Source organism: Pleurodeles waltl, chromosome 2_2, assembly GCF_031143425.1.
Source record: "Pleurodeles waltl isolate 20211129_DDA chromosome 2_2, aPleWal1.hap1.20221129, whole genome shotgun sequence".
NCBI classification, from domain to species: domain Eukaryota; kingdom Metazoa; phylum Chordata; class Amphibia; order Caudata; family Salamandridae; genus Pleurodeles; species Pleurodeles waltl.
In genome coordinates this window covers 1188721546-1188740946 of record NC_090439.1, presented here as the reverse complement: position 1 = coordinate 1188740946, position 19401 = coordinate 1188721546, and the positions used below count along the sequence as shown (strand labels likewise).

The 19401-nt window shown below is 49.4% G+C and overlaps 2 protein-coding genes across 2 annotated transcripts in view; one reads left to right on the top strand and one right to left on the bottom strand.

Moving 5' to 3' along the window:
• Positions 1-19401, top strand: part of LOC138283065 (lymphocyte antigen 6E-like) — a 297207-nt gene that overhangs the window by 50648 nt on the left and 227158 nt on the right. The window lies entirely within an intron of this gene.
• Positions 1-19401, bottom strand: part of LOC138283064 (lymphocyte antigen 6E-like) — a 41365-nt gene that overhangs the window by 17123 nt on the left and 4841 nt on the right. Inside the window, exon 2 of the mRNA XM_069221211.1 lies at positions 16622-16738. Coding sequence (XP_069077312.1) covers positions 16622-16738 — 117 coding nt within the window. The remainder of the gene's footprint in view (positions 1-16621; positions 16739-19401) is intronic.

The following is a 19401-nucleotide window of genomic DNA, read 5'->3' as shown; positions in this document are numbered from 1 at the left end:
CCAGCGCGGTCAGCGGTCGTTTCCTTATCAGAAGGTGAAGAGGGAGATGCAGAGGAACTCGGATGAGCTCTTGCATTCGTTATCTGAAGTTTCCCCAGAGACAGAGACCCTAAATAGCCGGAAAAGAGGGTTTGGCTACCTAGGAGAGAGGATAGGCTACTAACACCTGAAGGAGCCTATCAGCAGGAGTCTCTGACGTCACCTGGTGGCACTGGCCACTCAGAGCAGTCCAGTGTGCCAGCAGCACCTCTGTTTCCAAGATGGCAGAGGTCTGGAGCACACTGGAGGAGCTCTGGACACCTCCCAGGGGAGGTGCAGGTCAGGGGAGTGGTCATTCCCCTTTCCTTTGTCCAGTTTCGCGCCAGAGCAGGGGCTAAGGGGTCCCTGAACCGGTGTAGACTGGCTTATGCAGAATTGGGCACATCTGTGCCCAAGAAAGCATTTCCAGAGGCTGGGGGAGGCTACTCCTCCCCTGCCTTCACACCATTTTCCAAAGGGAGAGGGTGTAACACCCTCTCTCAGAGGAAGTTCTTTGTTCTGCCATCCTGGGCCAGGCCTGGCTGGACCCCAGGAGGGCAGATGCCTGTCTGAGGGGTTGGCAGCAGCTGCAGTGAAACCCCAGGAAGGGCAGTTTGGCAGTACCAGGGTCTGTGCTACAGACCACTGGGATCATGGGATTGTGCCAACTATGCCAGGATGGCATAGAGGGGGTAATTCCATGATCATAGACATGTTACATGGCCATATTCGGAGTTACCATTGTGAAGCTACATATAGGTAGTGACCTATATGTAGTGCACACGTGTAATGGTGTCCCCGCACTCACAAAGTTCAGGGAATTGGCTCTGAACAATGTGGGGGCACCTTGGCTAGTGCCAGGGTGCCCTCACACTAAGTAACTTTGCACCTAACCTTTACCAGGTAAAGGTTAGACATATAGGTGACTTATAAGTTACTTAAGTGCAGTGTAAAATGGCTGTGAAATAACGTGGACGTTATTTCACTCAGGCTGCAGTGGCAGGCCTGTGTAAGAATTGTCAGAGCTCCCTATGGGTGGCAAAAGAAATGCTGCAGCCCATAGGGATCTCCTGGAACCCCAATACCCTGGGTACCTCAGTACCATATACTAGGGAATTATAAGGGTGTTCCAGTAAGCCAATGTAAATTGGTAAAAATGGTCACTAGCCTGTTAGTGACAATTTGGAAGTAATGAGAGAGCATAACCACTGAGGTTCTGGATAGCAGAGCCTCAGTGAGACAGTTAGGCACCACACAGGGAACATATACATGCACACCTATGAGCACTGGGGCCCTGTGTGACAGGGTCCCAGTGACACATACATATAGGCCACAAACCTATGAGCACTGGGGTCCTGACCAGCAGGATCCAAGTGACACATAACAACCATACTGAAAACATAGTGTTTTCACTATGAGCACTGGGGCCTGGCTATCAGGATCCCAGTGAGACAGTGAAAACAGTGACAAACACCCTGACATACACTCACAAACAGGCCAAAAGTGGGGGTAACAAGGCTAGAAAGAGGCTACTTTCTCACAAAAAGGGTTCACTGATGACGCATCTCCGTCTGCACCGATTGGAACCGATGCATCGCCTGCATTCAAAGGGATCCCCAGTCAGTGCTTTATGTTTCTAAGCAGTATATTTGGAGATATTCTTTAATAATTTATATTACAAGTAATACCTATTGGATTTTTCTTGTTTTGTTCTCTATATATACATTAATTCAAGCTCTATCTTTCTAAACTGGTGCAGATTATTTGTGTGTGGTGTTTTCACTGTTTTACTGTTTCAAGTGTTGTACAAATACTCTACACATATTGTCTCCAAAGTTAATCCTACCTGCTCTGTGCCAAGCTCCCAGAGGGTGAGGACAGGTTCATTTATGGTTTGTAACTGACTTACCTCGTCTAGGATTGTGGTCCTTACTTGGACAGGATGCATATCTGTGCCAACTAGAGACCCCATTTCTAACAGGCGGCTACAGTCTGCCTGTTACAAAAATGTTATTGGAGCCATGGTTGTAGGAGGCAGGCCTGGCTTATAGTGGGTACCAAGGGTACTTACACCTTGTGCCAGGTCCAGTTATCCCTTATTAGTGTCGAAGAGGTGTTTCTAGCAGCTTAGGCTGATAGAAGGTGTAGGAAAGTACCATCTTGCCTGGCATGTTACCCCCATTCTTCACTGTATATATGTTGTTTTAGTTGTATGTGTCACTGGGACCCTGGTAACCCAGGGCCCCAGTGCTCATAAGTGTGCCTGAATGTGTTACCTGTGTAGTGACTAACTGTCTCACTGAGGCTCTGCTAATCAGAACCTCAGTGGTTATGCTCTCTCATTGCTTTCTAAATTGTCACTGACAGGCTAGTGACCATTTTTACCAATTTACATTGGCTTACTGGAACACCCTTATAATTCCCTAGTATATGGTACTGAGGTACCCAGGGTATTGGGGTTCCAGGAGATCCCTATGGGCTGCAGCATTTCTTTTGCCACCCATAGGGAGCTCTGACAATTCTTACACAGGCCTGCCACTGCAGCCTGAGTGAAATAACGTCCACGTTATTTCACAGCCATTTTACACTGCACTTAAGTAACTTATAAGTCACCTATATGTCTAACCTTTACCTGGTAAAGGTTAGGTGCAAAGTTACTTAGTGTGAGGGCACCCTGGCACTAGCCAAGGTGCCCCCACATTGTTCAGAGCCAATTCCCTGAACTTTGTGAGTGCGGGGACACCATTACACGCGTGCACTACATATAGGTCACTACCTATATGTAGCTTCACCATGGTAACTCCGAATATGGCCATGTAACATGTCTATGATCATGGAATTGCCCCCTCTATGCCATCCTGGCATTGTTGGTACAATTCCATGATCCCAGTGGTCTGTAGCACAGACCCTGGTACTGCCAAACTGCCCTTCCTGGGGTTTCACTGCAGCTGCTGCTGCTGCCAACCCCTCAGACAGGCATCTGCCCTCCTGGGGTCCAGCCAGGCCTGGCCCAGGATGGCAGAACAAAGAACTTCCTCTGAGAGAGGGTGTAACACCCTCTCCCTTTGGAAAATGGTGTGAAGGCAGGGGAGGAGTAGCCTCCCCCAGCCTCTGGAAATGCTTTGTTGGGCACAGATGTGCCCAATTCTGCATAAGCCAGTCTACACCGGTTCAGGGACCCCTTAGCCCCTGCTCTGGCGCGAAACTGGACAAAGGAAAGGGGAGTGACCACTCCCCTGACCTGCACCTCCCCTGGGAGGTGTCCAGAGCTCCTCCAGTGTGCTCCAGACCTCTGCCATCTTGGAAACAGAGGTGCTGCTGGCACACTGGACTGCTCTGAGTGGCCAGTGCCACCAGGTGACGTCAGAGACTCCTTGTGATAGGCTCCTTCAGGTGTTAGTAGCCTTTCCTCTCTCCTAGGTAGCCAAACCCTCTTTTCTGGCTATTTAGGGTCTCTGTCTCTGGGGAAACTTTAGATAACGAATGCATGAGCTCAGCCGAGTTCCTCTGCATCTCCCTCTTCACCTTCTGATAAGGAATCGACCGCTGACCGCGCTGGAAGCCTGCAAACCTGCAACATAGTAGCAAAGACGACTACTGCAACTCTGTAACGCTGATCCTGCCGCCTTCTCGACTGTTTTCCTGCTTGTGCATGCTGTGGGGGTAGCCTGCCTCCTCTCTGCACCAGAAGCTCCGAAGAAATCTCCCGTGGGTCGACGGAATCTTCCCCCTGCAACCGCAGGCACCAAAAAGCTGCATTACCGGTCCCTTGGGTCTCCTCTCAGCACGACGAGCGAGGTCCCTCGAATCCAGCGATGCTGTCCAAGTGACCCCCACAGTCCAGTGACTCTTCAGTCCAAGTTTGGTGTAGGTAAGTCCTTGCCTCACCTCGCTGGGCTGCATTGCTGGGAACCGTGACTTTGCAAGCTACTCCGGCCCCTGTGCACTTCCGGTGGAAATCCTTCGTGCACAGCCAAGCCGGGGTCCACGGCACTCTAACCTGCATTGCACGACTTTCTAAGTTGGTCTCCGGCGACGTGGGACTCCTTTGTGCAACTTCGGCGAGCACTGTTTCACGCATCCTCGTAGTGCCTGTTTCTGGCACTTCTTCGGGTGCAACATGCTTCAGTGAGGGCTCTTTGTCTTGCTCGACGTCCCCTCTCTCTGCAGGTCCAATTTGCGACCTCCTGGTCCCTCCTGGGCCCCAGCAGCGTCCAAAAACATTAAACGCACGATTTGCGTGTAGCAAGGCTTGTTGGCGTCCTTCCGGCGGGAAAACACTTCTGCACGACTCTCCAAGGCGAGAGGGATGCGTCCACCAAAGGGGAAGTCTCTAGCCCTTTTCGTTCCTGCAGAAACCTCAGCTTCTTCTGTCCAGTCGAAGCTTCTTTGCACCCGCAGCTGGCATTTCCTGGGCATCTGCCCATCTCCGACTTGCTTGTGACTTTTGGACTTGGTCCCCTTGTTCCACAGGTACCCTCGATTGGAAATCCACAGTTGTTGCATTGCTGGTTTGTGTCTTTCCTGCATTATTCCTCTACCACGACCACTTTGTCCTTAGGGGAACTTTAGTGCACTTTGCACTCACTTTTCAGGGTCTTGGGGAGGGTTATTTTGCTAACTCTCACTATTTTCTAATAGTCCCAGCGACCCTCTACAAGGTCACATAGGTTTGGGGTCCATTCGTGGTTCGCATTCCACTTTTGGAGTATATGGTTTGTGTTGCCCCTATCCCTATGTTTCCCCATTGCATCCTATTGTAACTATACATTGTTTGCACTGTTTTCTAAGACTATACTGCATATTTTTGCTATTGTGTATATATATCTTGTGTATATTTCCTATCCTCTCACTGAGGGTACACTCTAAGATACTTTGGCATATTGTCATAAAAATAAAGTACCTTTATTTTTAGTATAACTGTGTATTGTGTTTTCTTATGATATTGTGCATATGACACTAAGTGGTACTGTAGTAGCTTCACACGTCTCCTAGTTCAGCCTAAGCTGCTCTGCTAAGCTACCATTATCTATCAGCCTAAGCTGCTAGACACCCTATACACTAATAAGGGATAACTGGGCCTGGTGCAAGGTGCAAGTACCCCTAGGTACTCACTACAAGCCAGTCCAGCCTCCTACAGAAGGTAGCTATAGCAGAGCAGCTTAGGCTGAACTAGGAGACATGCAAAGCTCCTACTATACCACTGGTGTCATATGCACAATATCATAAGAAAACACAATACACAGATATACAAAAATTTTATGACAATATGCCAAAAGTATCTCAGTGAGTACCCTCAGTATGAGGATGCCAAATATACACAAGATATATGTACACAATACCAACAATATGCAGTAATAGCAAAAGGAAGTAATGCAAGCAATGTAAAGTTACAGTAGATTGCAATAGGAGCACATAGGTATAGGGGCAACACAAACCATATACTCTAGAAGTGGAATGCGAACCACGAATGGACCCCAAACCTATGTGGGCTTGTAGAGGGTCGCTGGGGCTATAAGAAAACAGTGAGGGTTAGAAAAATAGCCCACTCCAAGACCCTGAAAAGTAGGTGTAAAGTGCACCTACAACCCCCAGAGAGCACAGAAGTCGTGATAGGGGGATTCTGCAAGAGGAACGAACACCAGCAATGCAACAACAATGGATTTCCGGACCTGAGTACCTGTAAGACAAGGGGACCAAGTCCAAGAGTCGCGACAGTGTCGAGAGTGGGCAGGAGCCCAGGAAAGGCCAGCTGAGGGTGCAAGGAAACTGCCACCGGATGGAGGAAGCTTGGTGTTCTGCAAGAACGGAGAGGACTAGGAACGTCCCATGTGGAGGATGGATGTCCCACGTCATGAAGAAGCTTGCAGAGGTGTTCCCACGCAGAAAGACCGCAAACAAGCCTTGCTAGCTGCAAGGGTCGCGGTTAGGGTTTTTGGGTGCTGCTGTGGCCCAGGAGGGACCTGGATGTCGCCACTCGGAGGTGGAGACAGAGGGGGCGCCCAGCAACTTAGGGAGCCCTCGCAGAAGCAGGCAGCACCCGCAGAAGTACCGGAACAGGCACTTGGAAGAGGAGTGAACCGGAGTCCACTCGAAGTCAGAAAAGGGAGTCCCACGACGCCGGAGGACAACACTGCAGGTTAGAGTGTCGGAGACCCAGGCTGGGCTGTGCACCAAGGAAGTCCTGGAAGAGTGCACAGGAGCCGGAGCAGCTGCAGATCACACAGTACCCAGCATTGCAGTCTAGCGTGGGGAGGCAAGGACTTACCTCCACCAAACTTGGACTGAAGAGTCACTGGACTGTGGGAGTCACTGGGACAGAGATGCTGAGTTCCTGGGACCACGCTCGCCGTGCTGAGAGGGGACCCAGAGGACCAGTGATGCAGTCTTTTGGTGCCTGCGGTTGCAGGGGGAAGATTCCGTCGACCCACGGAAGATCTCTTCAGAGCTCCTGGTGCAGGGAGGAGGCAGGTTACCCCCAGAACATGCACCACCTGGAAACAGTCGAGAAGCCGGCAGGATGAGCGATACAGGGTTGCTAGTAGTCGTCTTTGCTACTTTGTTGCAGTTTGCAGGCATCCTGGAGCTGTCAGCGGTCAATCCTCGGTAGAAGGTGAAGAGGGAGATGCAGAGGAACTCTGGTGAGCTCTTGCATTCGTTATCTGGTGAGATTCCCAAAGCAGAGACCCTAAATAGCCCAGAAAGGAGGTTTGGCTACCAAGAAAGTAGGATTGGCTACTAAGACAGGTAAGAGCCTATCTAAAGGAGTCTCTGACGTCACCTGCTGTAGGAAAGTACCATCTTGCCTGGCATGTTACCCCCATTTTTCACTGTATATATGTTGTTTTAGTTGTATGTGTCACTGGGACCCTGCCAGCCAGGGCCCCAGTGCTCATAAGTGTGCCTGAATGTGTTACCTGTGTAGTGACTAACTGTCTCACTGAGCCTCTGCTAATCAGAACCTCAGTGGTTGTGCTCTCTCATTTCTTCCAAATTGTCACTAACAGGCTAGTGACCAATTTTACCAATTTACATTGGCTTACTGGAACACCCTTATAATTCCCTAGTATATGGTACTGAGGTACCCAGGGTATTGGGGTTCCAGGAGATCCCTATGGGCTGCAGCATTTCTTTTGCCACCCATAGGGAGGTCTGACCATTCTTACACAGGCCTGCCACTGCAGCCTGAGTGAAATAACGTCCACGTTATTTCACAGCCATTTTACACTGCACTTAAGTAACTTATAAGTCACCTATATGTCTAACCTTTACCTGGTAAAGGTTAGGTGCAAAGTTACTAAGTGTGAGGGCACCCTGGCACTAGCCAAGGTGCCCCCACATTGTTCAGGGCCAATTCCCCGGACTTTGTGAGTGCGGGGACACCATTACACGCGTGCACTACATATAGGTCACTACCTATATGTAGCTTCACAATGGTAACTCCGAATATGGCCATGTCACATGTCTAAGATCATGGAATTGCCCCCTCTATGCCATCCTGGCATAGTTGGCACAATCCCATGATCCCAGTGGTCTGTAGCACAGACCCTGGTACTGCCAAACTGCCTTTTCTGGGGTTTCACTGCAGCTGCTGCTGCTGCCAACCCCTCAGACAGGTTTCTGCCCCCCTGGGGTCAAGCCAGGCTTGTCCCAGGATGGCAGAACAAAGGACTTCCTCTGAGAGAGGGTGTTACACCCTCTCCCTTTGGAAAATGGTGTGAAGGCAGGGGAGGAGTAGCCTCCCCCAGCCTCTGGAAATGCTTTCTTGGGCACATTTGGTGCCCATTTCTGCATAAGCCAGTCTACACCGGTTCAGTGACCCCTTAGCCCTGCTCTGGTGCGAAACTGGACAAAGGAAAGGGGAATGACCACTCCCCTGACCTGCACCTCCCCTGGGAGGTGTCCAGAGCTCCTCCAGTGTGCTCCAGACCTCTGCCATCTTGGAAACAGAGGTGCTGCTGGCACACTGGACTGCTCTGAGTGGCCAGTGCCACCAGGTGATGTCAAAGACTCCTTCTGATAGGCTCCTTCAGGTGTTAGTAGCCTATCCTCTCTCCTAAGTAGCCAAACCCTCTTTTCTGGCTATTTAGGGTCTCTGTCTCTGGGGAAACTTTAGATAACGAATGCAAGAGCTCATCAGAGTTCCTCTGCATCTCTCTCTTCACCTTCTGCCAAGGAATCGACTGCTGACCGCGCTGGAAGCCTGCAAAACTGCAACATAGTAGCAAAGACGACTACTGCAACTCTGTAACGCTGATCCTGCCGCCTTCTCGACTGTTTTCCTGGTGGTGCATGCTGTGGGGGTAGGCTGCCTCCTCTCTGCACTAGAAGCTCCGAAGAAATCTCCCGTGGGTCGACGGAATCTTCTCCCTGCTACCGTAGGCACCAAAAAGCTGCATGACCGGTCCCTTGGGTCTCCTCTCAGCATGACGAGCGAGGTCCCTTGAATCCAGCAACTCTGTCCAAGTGACTCGCACAGTCCAGTGACTCTTCAGTCCAAGTTTGGTGGAGGTAAGTCCTTGCCTCCCCACGCCAGACTGCATTGTTGGAAACCGCGTCTTTTGCAAATACTCCGGCTTCCGTGCACTTCCGGCGGAAATCCTTTGTGCACAGCCAAGCCTGGGTCCACGGCACTCTAACCTGCATTGCACGACTTTCTAAGTTGGTCTCCGGCGACGTGGGACTCCTTTGTGCAACTTTGGCGAGCACCGTTTCACGCATCCTTGTAGTGCCGGTTTCGGGCACTTTTCTGGGTGCTACCTGCTGCTAAGAGGGCTCTTTGTCTTGCTCGACGTCTCCTCTCTCCTCTGGTCCAATTTGCAACCTCCTGGTCGCTCCTGGGCCACAGCAGCGTCCAAAAATGCTAACCGCATGATTTGCAGCTAGCAAGGCTTGTTGGCATTCTTTTGGCGGGAAAACACTTCTGTACAACTTTCCACGGCAAGAAGGATTCGTCTACCAAAGGGGAAGTCTCTAGCCCTTTTCGTTCTTGCAGAAACCTCAGCTTCTTCTGTCCAGTAGAAGCTTCTTTCCTCCCACAGCTGGCATTTCCTGGGCATCTGCCCATCTCCGACTTGCTTGTGACTTTTGGACTTGGTCCCCTTGTTCCACAGGTACCCTAGATTGGAAATCCACAGTTGTTGCATTGTTGGTTTGTGTCTTTCCTGCATTATTCCTCTATCACGACTTCTTTGTCTTTTGGGGAACTTCAGTGCACTTTGCACTCACTTTTCAGGGTCTTGGGGTGGGCTATTTTTCTAACACTCACTATTTTCTAATAGTCCCAGCGACCCTCTACAAGGTCACATAGGTTTGGGGTCCATTCGTGGTTCACATTCCACTTTTGGAGTATATGGTTTGTGTTGCCCCTATCCCTATGTGTCCCCATTGCATCCTATTGTAACTATACATTGTTTGCACTGTTTTCTAAGACTATACTGCATATTTTTGGTATTGTGTACATATAACTTGTGTATATTTGCTATCCTCTTACTGAGGGTACACTCTAAGATACTTTGGCATATTGTCATAAAAATAAAGTACCTTTATTTTTAGTATAACTGTGTATTGTGTTTTCTTATGATATTGTGCAAGTAACACTTGTGGTACTGTAGTAGCTTCACACGTCTCCTAGTTCAGCCTGAGCTGCTCTGCTAAGCTACCATTATCTATCAGCCTAAGCTGCTAGACACCCTATACACTAATAAGGGATAACTGGGCCTGGTGCAAGGTGCAAGTACCCCTTGGTACTCACTACAAGCCAGTCCAGCCTCCTACAACCACACCCTATCATCCACAAACAAATGGACTGGTAGAGAGATTTAACAAAACTCTCAAAGGCATGATTATGGGTCTCCCTGAAAAACTCCGCAGGAGATGGGATATCCTGTTACCATGCCTCCTTTTTGCCTACAGGGAGGTACCCCAGAAAGGAGTGGGCTTCAGCCCCTTTGAACTCCTCTTTGGACACCCTGTTAGGGGTCCACTAACACTTGTCAAGGAGGGTTGGGAACAACCTTTAAAAGCTCCTAAACAAGATATTGTGGATTATGTACTTGGCCTCAGATCAAGGATGGCTGAATACATGAAAAAGGCCAGTAAAAACCTTCAGGCCAGCCAAAAGCTCCAGAAGCAATGGCATGACCAGAAGGCTGTTTTGGTTCAGTACCAACCAGGGCAGAAAGTGTGGGTCTTGGAGCCTGTGGCCCCAAGAGCACTCCAAGATAAATGGAGTGGACCCCACACAATTGTTGAGAAAAAGGGTGAAGTCACCTATTTAGTTGACTTAGGCACTGCCAGGAGTCCCCTTAGGGTGCTCCATGTCAATCGCCTGAAACCCTACTATGACAGGGCTGATCTCACCCTGCTCATGGCAACTGATGAGGGACAGGAAGAAGACAGTGATCCTCTACCTGATCTCTTCTCTTCCACAGAACAAGATGCTCTTGTGGAAGGTGCAGTTTTGGCTGATTGTCTTACTGCTGAGCAGAAAGACCATTGCATAAATCTCCTGGGTCAGTTTTCTGAACTCTTCTCTACTGTGCCAGGTACCACTTCTAGGTGTGAGCACACTATAGATACTGGAGACAGCTTGCCTGTCAAAAGTAAGATCTATAGGCAGCCTGACCATATCAGGGACTGCATAAAGCAAGAGGTGCAGAAAATGTTGGAACTGGGAGTGGTTGAGCACTCTGAAAGTCCATGGGCTTCTCCTGTGGTACTTGTACCAAAACCTCATTCCAAAGATGGAAAGAAGGAAATGCGGTTTTGTGTAGACTACAGAGGTCTCAACCAGGGAACCAAAACTGATGCTCACCCTATACCCAGGGCAGATGAGCTCATAGATACACTGGCATCTGCCAAGTATCTAAGCACTTTCGATTTGACTGCAGGGTATTGGCAGATCAAATTATCAGAAGATGCTAAACCTAAAACTGCATTTTCAACCATTGGAGGACATTACCAGTTCACAGTAATGCCTTTTGGATTGAAAAATGCACCTGACACTTTTCAGAGGTTGGTGAACACAGTCCTGCAAGGGCTGGAAGCTTTCAGTGCAGCATATTTGGACGATATAGCTGTCTTTAGCTCCAGCTGGGATGATCACCTGGTCCACCTATGGAAAGTTTTAGAGGCCCTGCAAAAGGCAGGCCTCACTATCAAGGCTTCAAAGTGCCAGATAGGGCAGGGTAAGGTGGTTTATCTGGGACACCTTGTTGGTGGGGAACAGATTGCACCACTACAGGGGAAAATCCAAACAATTATTGATTGGGTTCCCCCTACCACTCAGACTCAGGTGAGAGCCTTCCTAGGCCTCACTGGGTATTACAGGAGGTTCATTAAGAACTATGGCTCCATTGCTGCCCCTCTTAATGACCTCACATCCAAGAAAATGCCTAAAAAGGTATTATGGACAGCAAACTGTCAGAAAGCTTTTGAGGAGCTAAAGCAGGCCATGTACTCTGCACCTGTCCTGAAAAGCCCTTGTTACTCTAAAAATTTCTATGTCCAAACTGATGCATCTGAATTAGGAGTATGGGCAGTCCTATCACAACTTAATTCTGAGGGCCAGGATCAACCTGTTGCTTTTATTAGTAGGAGGTTGACCCCTAGAGAAAAGCGTTGGTCTGCCATAGAGAGGGAGGCCTTTGCTGTGGTCTGGGCACTGAAGAAGTTGAGGCCATACCTGTTTGGCACTCACTTCATTGTTCAGACAGACCACAAACCTCTACTTAGGCTAAAACAAATGAAAGGTGAAAATCCTAAATGCTTGAGGTGGTCCATATCCCTACAGGGAATGGACTATACAGTGGAACATAGACTTGGGAGTAGCCACTCCAATGCAGATGGACTCTCCAGATATTTCCACTTAGACAATGAAGACCCATCAGGGAATGACTAGTCTTATTGTCCTTCGTTTGGGCGGGGGGTGTGTAGGAAAGTACCATCTTGCCTGGCATGTTACCCCCATTTTTCACTGTATATATGTTGTTTTAGTTGTATATGTCACTGGGACCCTGCCAGCCAGGGCCCAGTGCTCATAAGTGTGCCTGAATGTGTTACCTGTGTAGTGATTAACTGTCTCACTGAGGCTCTGCTAATCAGAACCTCAGTGGTTATGCTCTCTCATTTCTTCCAAATTGTCACTAACAGGCTAGTGACCAATTTTACCAATTTACATTGGCTTACTGGAAAACCCTTATAATTCCCTAGTATATGGTACTGAGGTACCCAGGGTATTGGGGTTCCAGGAGATCCCTATGGGCTGCAGCATTTCTTTTGCCACCCATAGGGAGCTCTGACAATTCTTACACAGGCCTGCCACTGCAGCCTGAGTGAAATAACGTCCACGTTATTTCACAGCCATTTTACACTGCACTTAAGTAACTTATAAGTCACCTATATGTCTAACCTTTACCTGGTAAAGGTTAGGTGCAAAGTTACTTAGTGTGAGGACACCCTGGCACTAGCCAAGGTGCCCCCACATTGTTTAGGGCCAATTCCCCGGACTTTGTGAGTGCGGGGACACCATTACACGCGTGCACTACATATAGGTCACTACCTATATGTAGCTTCACAATGGTAACTCCGAATATGGCCATGTAACATGTCTATGATCATGGAATTGCCCCCTCTATGCCATCCTGGCATAGTTGGCACAATCCCATGATCCCAGTGGTCTGTAGCACAGACCCTGGTACTGCCAAACTGCCTTTCCTGGGGTTTCACTGCAGCTGCTGCTGCTGCCAACCCCTCAGACAGGTTTCTGCCCTCCTGGGGCCCAGCCAGGCTTGTCCCAGGATGGCAGAACAAAGGACTTCCTCTGAGAGAGGGTGTGACACCCTCTCCTTTGGAAAATGGTGTGAAGGCAGGGGAGGAGTAGCCTCCCCCAGCCTCTGGAAATGCTTTCATGGGCACATTTGGTGCCCATTTCTGCATAAGCCAGTCTACACCGGTTCAGGGACCCCTTAGCCCTGCTCTGGCGCGAAACTGGACAAAGGAAAGGGGAGTGACCACTCCCCTGACCTGCACCTCCCCTGGGAGGTGTCCAGAGCTCCTCCAGTGTGCTCCAGACCTCTGCCATCTTGGAAACAGAGGTGCTGCTGGCACACTGGACTGCTCTGAGTGGCCAGTGCCACCAGGTGACGTCAGAGACTCCTTCTGATAGGCTCCTTCAGGTGTTGCTAGCCTATCCTCTCTCCTAGGTAGCCAAACCCTCTTTTCTGGCTATTTAGGGTCTCTGTCTCTGGGGATTCCTTAGATAACAAATGCAAGAGCTCATCAGAGTTCCTCTGCATCTCTCTCTTCACCTTCTGCCAAGGAATCGACTGCTGACCGTGCTGGAAGCCTGCAAAACTGCAACAAAGTAGCAAAGACGACTACTGCAACTCTGTAACGCTGATCCTGCCGCCTTCTCAACTGTTTTCCTGGTGGTGCATGCTGTGGGGGTAGTCTGCCTCCTCTCTGCACTAGAAGCTCCGAAGAAATCTCCCGTGGATCGACGGAATCGTCCCCCTGCAACCGCAGGCACCAAAGAACTGCATCACACAGTCCCCTGGGTCTCCTCTCAGCACGACGAGCGAGGTTCTTCGAATCCAGCAACTCTTTCCAAGTGACTCCCACAGTCCAGTGACTCTTCAGTCCAAGTTTGGTGGAGGTAAGTCCTTGCCTCCCCACGCCAGACTGCATTTCTGGGAAACGCGACTTTTGCAGCTACTCCGGCCTCCGTGCATTTCCGGCGGAAATCCTTTGTGCACAGTCCAGCCTGGGTCCACGGCACTCTAACCTGCATTGCACGACTTCCTAAGTTGTCCTCCGGCGACGTGGGACTCCTTTGTGCGACTTCGGGTGAGCACCGTTTCATGCATCCTTGTAGTGCCTGTTTCTGGCACTTCTGCGGGTGCTGCCTGCTGATGAGAGGGCTCCTTGTCTTACTCGACGCCCCCTCTGTCCCCAGACGCAATTGGCGACATCCTGGTCCCTCCTGGGCCACAGCAGCATCCAAAAACCCTTACCGCCCGATTTGCAGCTAGCAAGGCTTGTTGGCGGTGTTTTTGCGGGAAAACACTTCCGCACGACTCTCCACAGCGTGAAAGATCCGTCCTCCAAAGGGGAAGTCTCTAGCCCTTGTCGTTCTTGCAGAAACCTCAGCTTCTACTGTCCAGTAGCAGCTTCTTTGCACCCACAGCTGGCATTTCCTGGGCATTCTGCCCATCTCCGACTTGCTTGTGACTTTTGGACTTGGTCCCCTTGTTCCATAGGTACCCTCGACTGGAAATCCATCGTTGTTGCATTGCTGGTTTGTGTCTTTCCTGCAGAATTCCCCTATCACGACTTCTTTGTCCTTTGGGGAACTTTAGTGCACTTTGCACTCACTTTTCAGGGTCTTGGGGTGGGCTATTTTCCTAACCCTTACTATTTTCTAATAGTCCCAGCGACCCTCTACAAGGTCACATAGGTTTTGGGTCCATTCGTGGTTCGCATTCCACTTTTGGAGTATATGGTTTGTGTTGCCCCTATCCCTATGTGTCCCCATTGCATCTATTGTAATTATACATTGTTTGCACTGTTTTCTAATACTATTACTGCATATTTTGGTATTGTGTACATATATCTTGTGTATATTTGCTATCCTCATACTGAGGGTACACTCTGAGATACTTTAGCATATTGTCATAAAAATAAAGTACCTTTATTTTTAGTATATCTGTGTATTGTGTTTTATTATGATATTGTGCAAGTGACACTAGTGGTACTGTAGGAGCTTCACTCGTCTCCTAGTTCAGCCTAAGCTGCTCTGCTAAGCTACCATTATCTATCACCCTATGCTGCTAGACACCCTATACACTAAAAAGGGATAACTGGGCCTGGTGCAAGGTGCAAGTACCCCTTGGTACTCACTACAAGCCAGTCCAGCCTCCTACACCTGCTGGCACTGGCCACTCAGAGCAGTCCAGTGTGCCAGCAACACCTCTGAATCCAAGATGGCAGAGGTCTGGGGCACACTGGTGGAGCTCTGGGCACCTCCCAGGGGAGGTTCAGGTCAGGGGAGTGGTTACTCCCCTTTCCTTTGTCCAGTTTTGCGCCAGAGCAGGGCTGGGTGATCCCTGAACCGGTGTAGACTGGCTTATGCAGATATGGGCAGCATCTGTGCCCATCAAAGCATTTCCAGAGGCTGGGGGAGGCTACTCCTCCCCAGCCCTTCTCACCTTTTTCCAAAGGGAGAGGGTGTAACATCCTCTCTCCGAGGAAGTCCTTTGTTCTGCCTTCCTGGGCCAGGGCTGCCTGGACCCCAGGGGGGCAGAAATCTTTCTGAGGGGTTGGCAGCAGCTGCAGTGAATCCCCGGAAAGGCAGTTTGGCAGTACCCGGGTTCTGTGCTAGAGACCCGGGGGATCCTGGAATTGTCTCCCCAAACCAGAATGGTATTGGGCTGACAATTCCATGATCTTAGACATGTTACATGGCCCTGTTCGTAGTTACCATTGTGGCGCTATACATAGGTAGTGCCCTATGTGTAGGGCACGCGTGTAATGGTGTCCCCGCACTCACAAAGTCAGGGGAATTTGCCCTGAACAATGTTGGGGGACCTTGGCTAGTGCCAGGGTGCCTACACACTAAGTAACTTTGCACCCAACCTTCACCAGGTGAAGGTTAGACATATAGGTGACTTATAAGTTACTTATGTGCAGTGGTAAATGGCTGTGAAATAACGTGGATGTTATTTCACGCAGGCTGCGGTGGCAGGCCTGTGTAAGAATTGTCAGAGCTCCTTATGGGTGGCAAAAGAAATGCTGCAGCCCATAGGGATCTCCTGGAACCCCAATACCCTGGGTACCTCAGTACCATATACAAGGGAATTATATGGGTGTACCAGTATGCCAATGTGAATTGGTAAATTTAGCCACTAGCCTGTTAGTGACAAATTTGGAAAGCAGAGAGAGCATAACCACTGAGGTTCTGGTTAGCAGAGCCTTGGTGAGACAGTTAGGCATCACACAAGGAACACATACAGGGCACATACTTATGAGCACTGGGGCCCTTCCTGGCAGGGTCCCAGTGACACATGGACTAAAACAACATACATACAGTGAAATATGGGGGTAACATGCCAGGCAAGATGGTACTTTCCTACAAGGTCTAACATGTGTTTTGTCAGTATCTTGCAGCTCTTTTTTTACCCCAATGGTCATCTCTTGTGGAGAGGTTTTGTGAGATACTGACAGCAGACTGGTTTGAGTAGAAAACATTTCTTGGTGAGACGTGCTCTGATCTAACTAGTCTTCTGCTGATATCACACAAGGCTTTTATTGGGAGACACACACCCATGTATAAAGAACACAGAAAGTGGTCTAATGCATACATTTTCGATAATTTCACTAATTTTGAGATTTTTGGGTGCATAATTAAAATTTCCACCAAGCCTGGTCTGCACAAAATGTCAAGAGACAGACTATCTCAAGTGCAACAAAACCTATGAGCCCTTTGAGATATGTCTTACATTCCATAGTGACACTTCCCAAATACCTTGCACCATGTTGAGCTAAATTAGAAATTGAAACTCAAGGAACTGAAAATGTAACAATGCTTGTATGTCAGGCTCACCTCCTTTGTCCACCACCTTCATGCAGAACCCGCTTGCAGGGACGGAGCAGTTTGTGATGGTGCTGCAGGCTGTACTGTTTGGTGCATTCCTGCAGCTGTAGCACTGCAAAGAATGGGCTGAAAGAGGAAAACAAAAATATTAAAAAACGAAAAGTCATCCCCATTACCTCCGCTCTCAGGTTTCATGCAGTCCACTCTCAGGGAGCCCTTTAATATTAACCCATTAATCGCCTGTCCCGAGGGGGGTCAGAGTTTGCTCCATCGTAGGACAGGTTGCTGCTGCTGCAGAAGGGACAGCACCCTCTGAGTCTCTACATAAGAAGGCTACTGAGGGGTGGTCCTTCTGTTATCCTGCACTGTTGTGGTATTTTAACTCATTCTAGGTTCAAGGTGCTCTGCTCAACATCCCAGGACCCTACAGGAAACTTATGCGAACCTATGTGGCCTTTTATACTTGTCAAGTAATAAACAAATAGTTTGTTTCCAGCACTTCTGCTGCCCCAGGTCCCTGTGAGGATTTTTAATGCATTAGTCAGTCAAATGTAACTGGGCCCAGAGGTTTTGCACAGTTGCACAAAAACATAATTGGGGGGTGTAGGAGTGAAGCAAATGGTTATCCTGGTGCAGCCCTGTGCTGCACAAGGCCGTTGGACATGCACAGCGTGAGGTTGGCCACAAGACTTGCCTGCATCCAGACCTATATACAACTCCCCATGGGTAGACACACCCACGTCGTGATCTGCTGGCTGTGCATAAACCATGCGCTGCAGGGTTTGGATACAGGGCCTGGAGCCCAAACTCTTGCAGACACACACGGCTCGTTATTAGGGGTGTCAATCGAAGTAAGGCAGAGACTTTGTGAAGGGACAGAGTACCAAAATATAAGAAGCAGATATGTTGGCTTTATGAAGGGGTCAGAATATCAACATATATGAAGCACATGTATTGTCTTTGTCAGAAATTGACCAATAAATATTATGAATTGTATGTTTCATTAATTAACACAGTTCAGTGTTTCAATGTTTAATAAAAGTGAAAGTCAAAAAATGCAAGAGTTTTATTAAAAAACAGGCAAACATCACCATGCCTTCGAGTCTTTTTTTAAAAATTTTGAAGCTACAAAGCGTAGCCGTAGAACGTAACACAAGGGGGCTCTACACTCCAACCGAAGAGCATAGAGCTCCAGCTAAGAGTGCTTCAAAAAATAAAGTAAGCTTTCCTGGGGTCATGGATTCAATGATCAAGGTCAATTACTTGTTTTGCTATTGTTGCTGGGGGGCTGCTGCACTCCCTGAAGCCTCCACCCCAAAGCATTAAAAAAATGCTTGGCAGTGTTCCTGCCTTTTATAGGGGCACCACAAGCATGAAAATATACTATGTTGAAATGCCCTAGAGTATGATGGTGTGCTCCTTGCTAGGAGAAGTGAATAATATCTGAGATCCTAGATGCTAATCGTTTATAGGTGGCTTTGGGGGGAGCCCCAGGGCCCCACTGTCTTGTTAGCATACTGGGGAGTGGGTGTGCAGCCCTTTGCCCCTGAGTCTTTATAGGACCCAGGTACCTCAGCATACAGGGCAGTATTTATTAGTATGAGGAGAGGTGCATGACCCCTCCTCCTTAAGACTTTAGGGTCCCTGGGAACTGCATATCCAGGGGCCGAAGAATTTTTTTAAGGGGATGAGGCATGACCAAGCTCACCCATACTTCATGGGCCCCAGGGACCCCAATACTTGGTGTTTAATGTGGGTGCCCTGATGCCCCATCCTCTGTAGCCATACTATGTTTTTAAAGGGGTTGGCATGGCTTGTACCCCTCCCAGAGCCTTTAAAGAAATGCCTGGGGCCTAATGTTGGTGCCCTGATTCTCACTCAAGGAACCTACAACAAACAGTAGTGGGGGCCAAAGGGGGAGCCCTGGATTCTCACTACTCTGCCGGCTCCCTGCATGCACCTAACCTGGGTTCAGTGGGACCTTGCATTTCTCTCAATTGGTGGGAACATGTATCTTTCTATTCTCCTGTGGGGCAGAAGCAATGTCTGTTTACCTGTCCGCAAGAGCACAGGCAGGGAAAAAATGTGTGCTCTCACCAAGAAGAAAATTTGCTCAGCCCCTGCCAGGTGGGAGTGCACATTTTATTTCCTGCCCGTGCTCTTATGGGCAGGAAAACTTTGTCTTGGGAGAACGATCCCCAGGACATAAAAATGTGGGCAGCCCTGGGGCATAAGTTATCTGGAGCCACAGAAAGGATCAGTAAGTGGAGGGGGGGCTGCATGCCCCTTCCCTTTTACATAACATGTGCCTTTCCTATACTGATGGGCCTGTAATTGAAAATAAGGGGATGGGCGCATGCAGCCTCCCTTCCCAAGCAGATTTTAGTCCCAAAGACCCCATCTCCTCGGGCCCGGTGCATTTTTTAGGGATGGCACACAGCCCTCCGCCCCTGTCCACTTTAGACCCAGGGACCACATACCCCAGGGCATAGCAACATATTTAAAGGGGAGAAGGGCATGCAGCCTCCCTCCAAGGCCAATTCCGGCCGGGGGATCACATTCCTTGGGGCCCAGCACCATATTCAAAAGGGAGGGGGGCATGCAGACCCTCTCTCTGGGCTGATATTGGCCCTGGGGACCCCATCCTCTGGGGTGTGGTTAACAAAGCTTGGGTGCCCTGATATGCACCCAGGACACCCACCACACTATTGTTAGGGGCGGTAGGGGGGGAGCTCCAAGGCCCCCATGACCTTAGCCAGCTCCCACATCCAGCAGTAGCTGGCAATCCT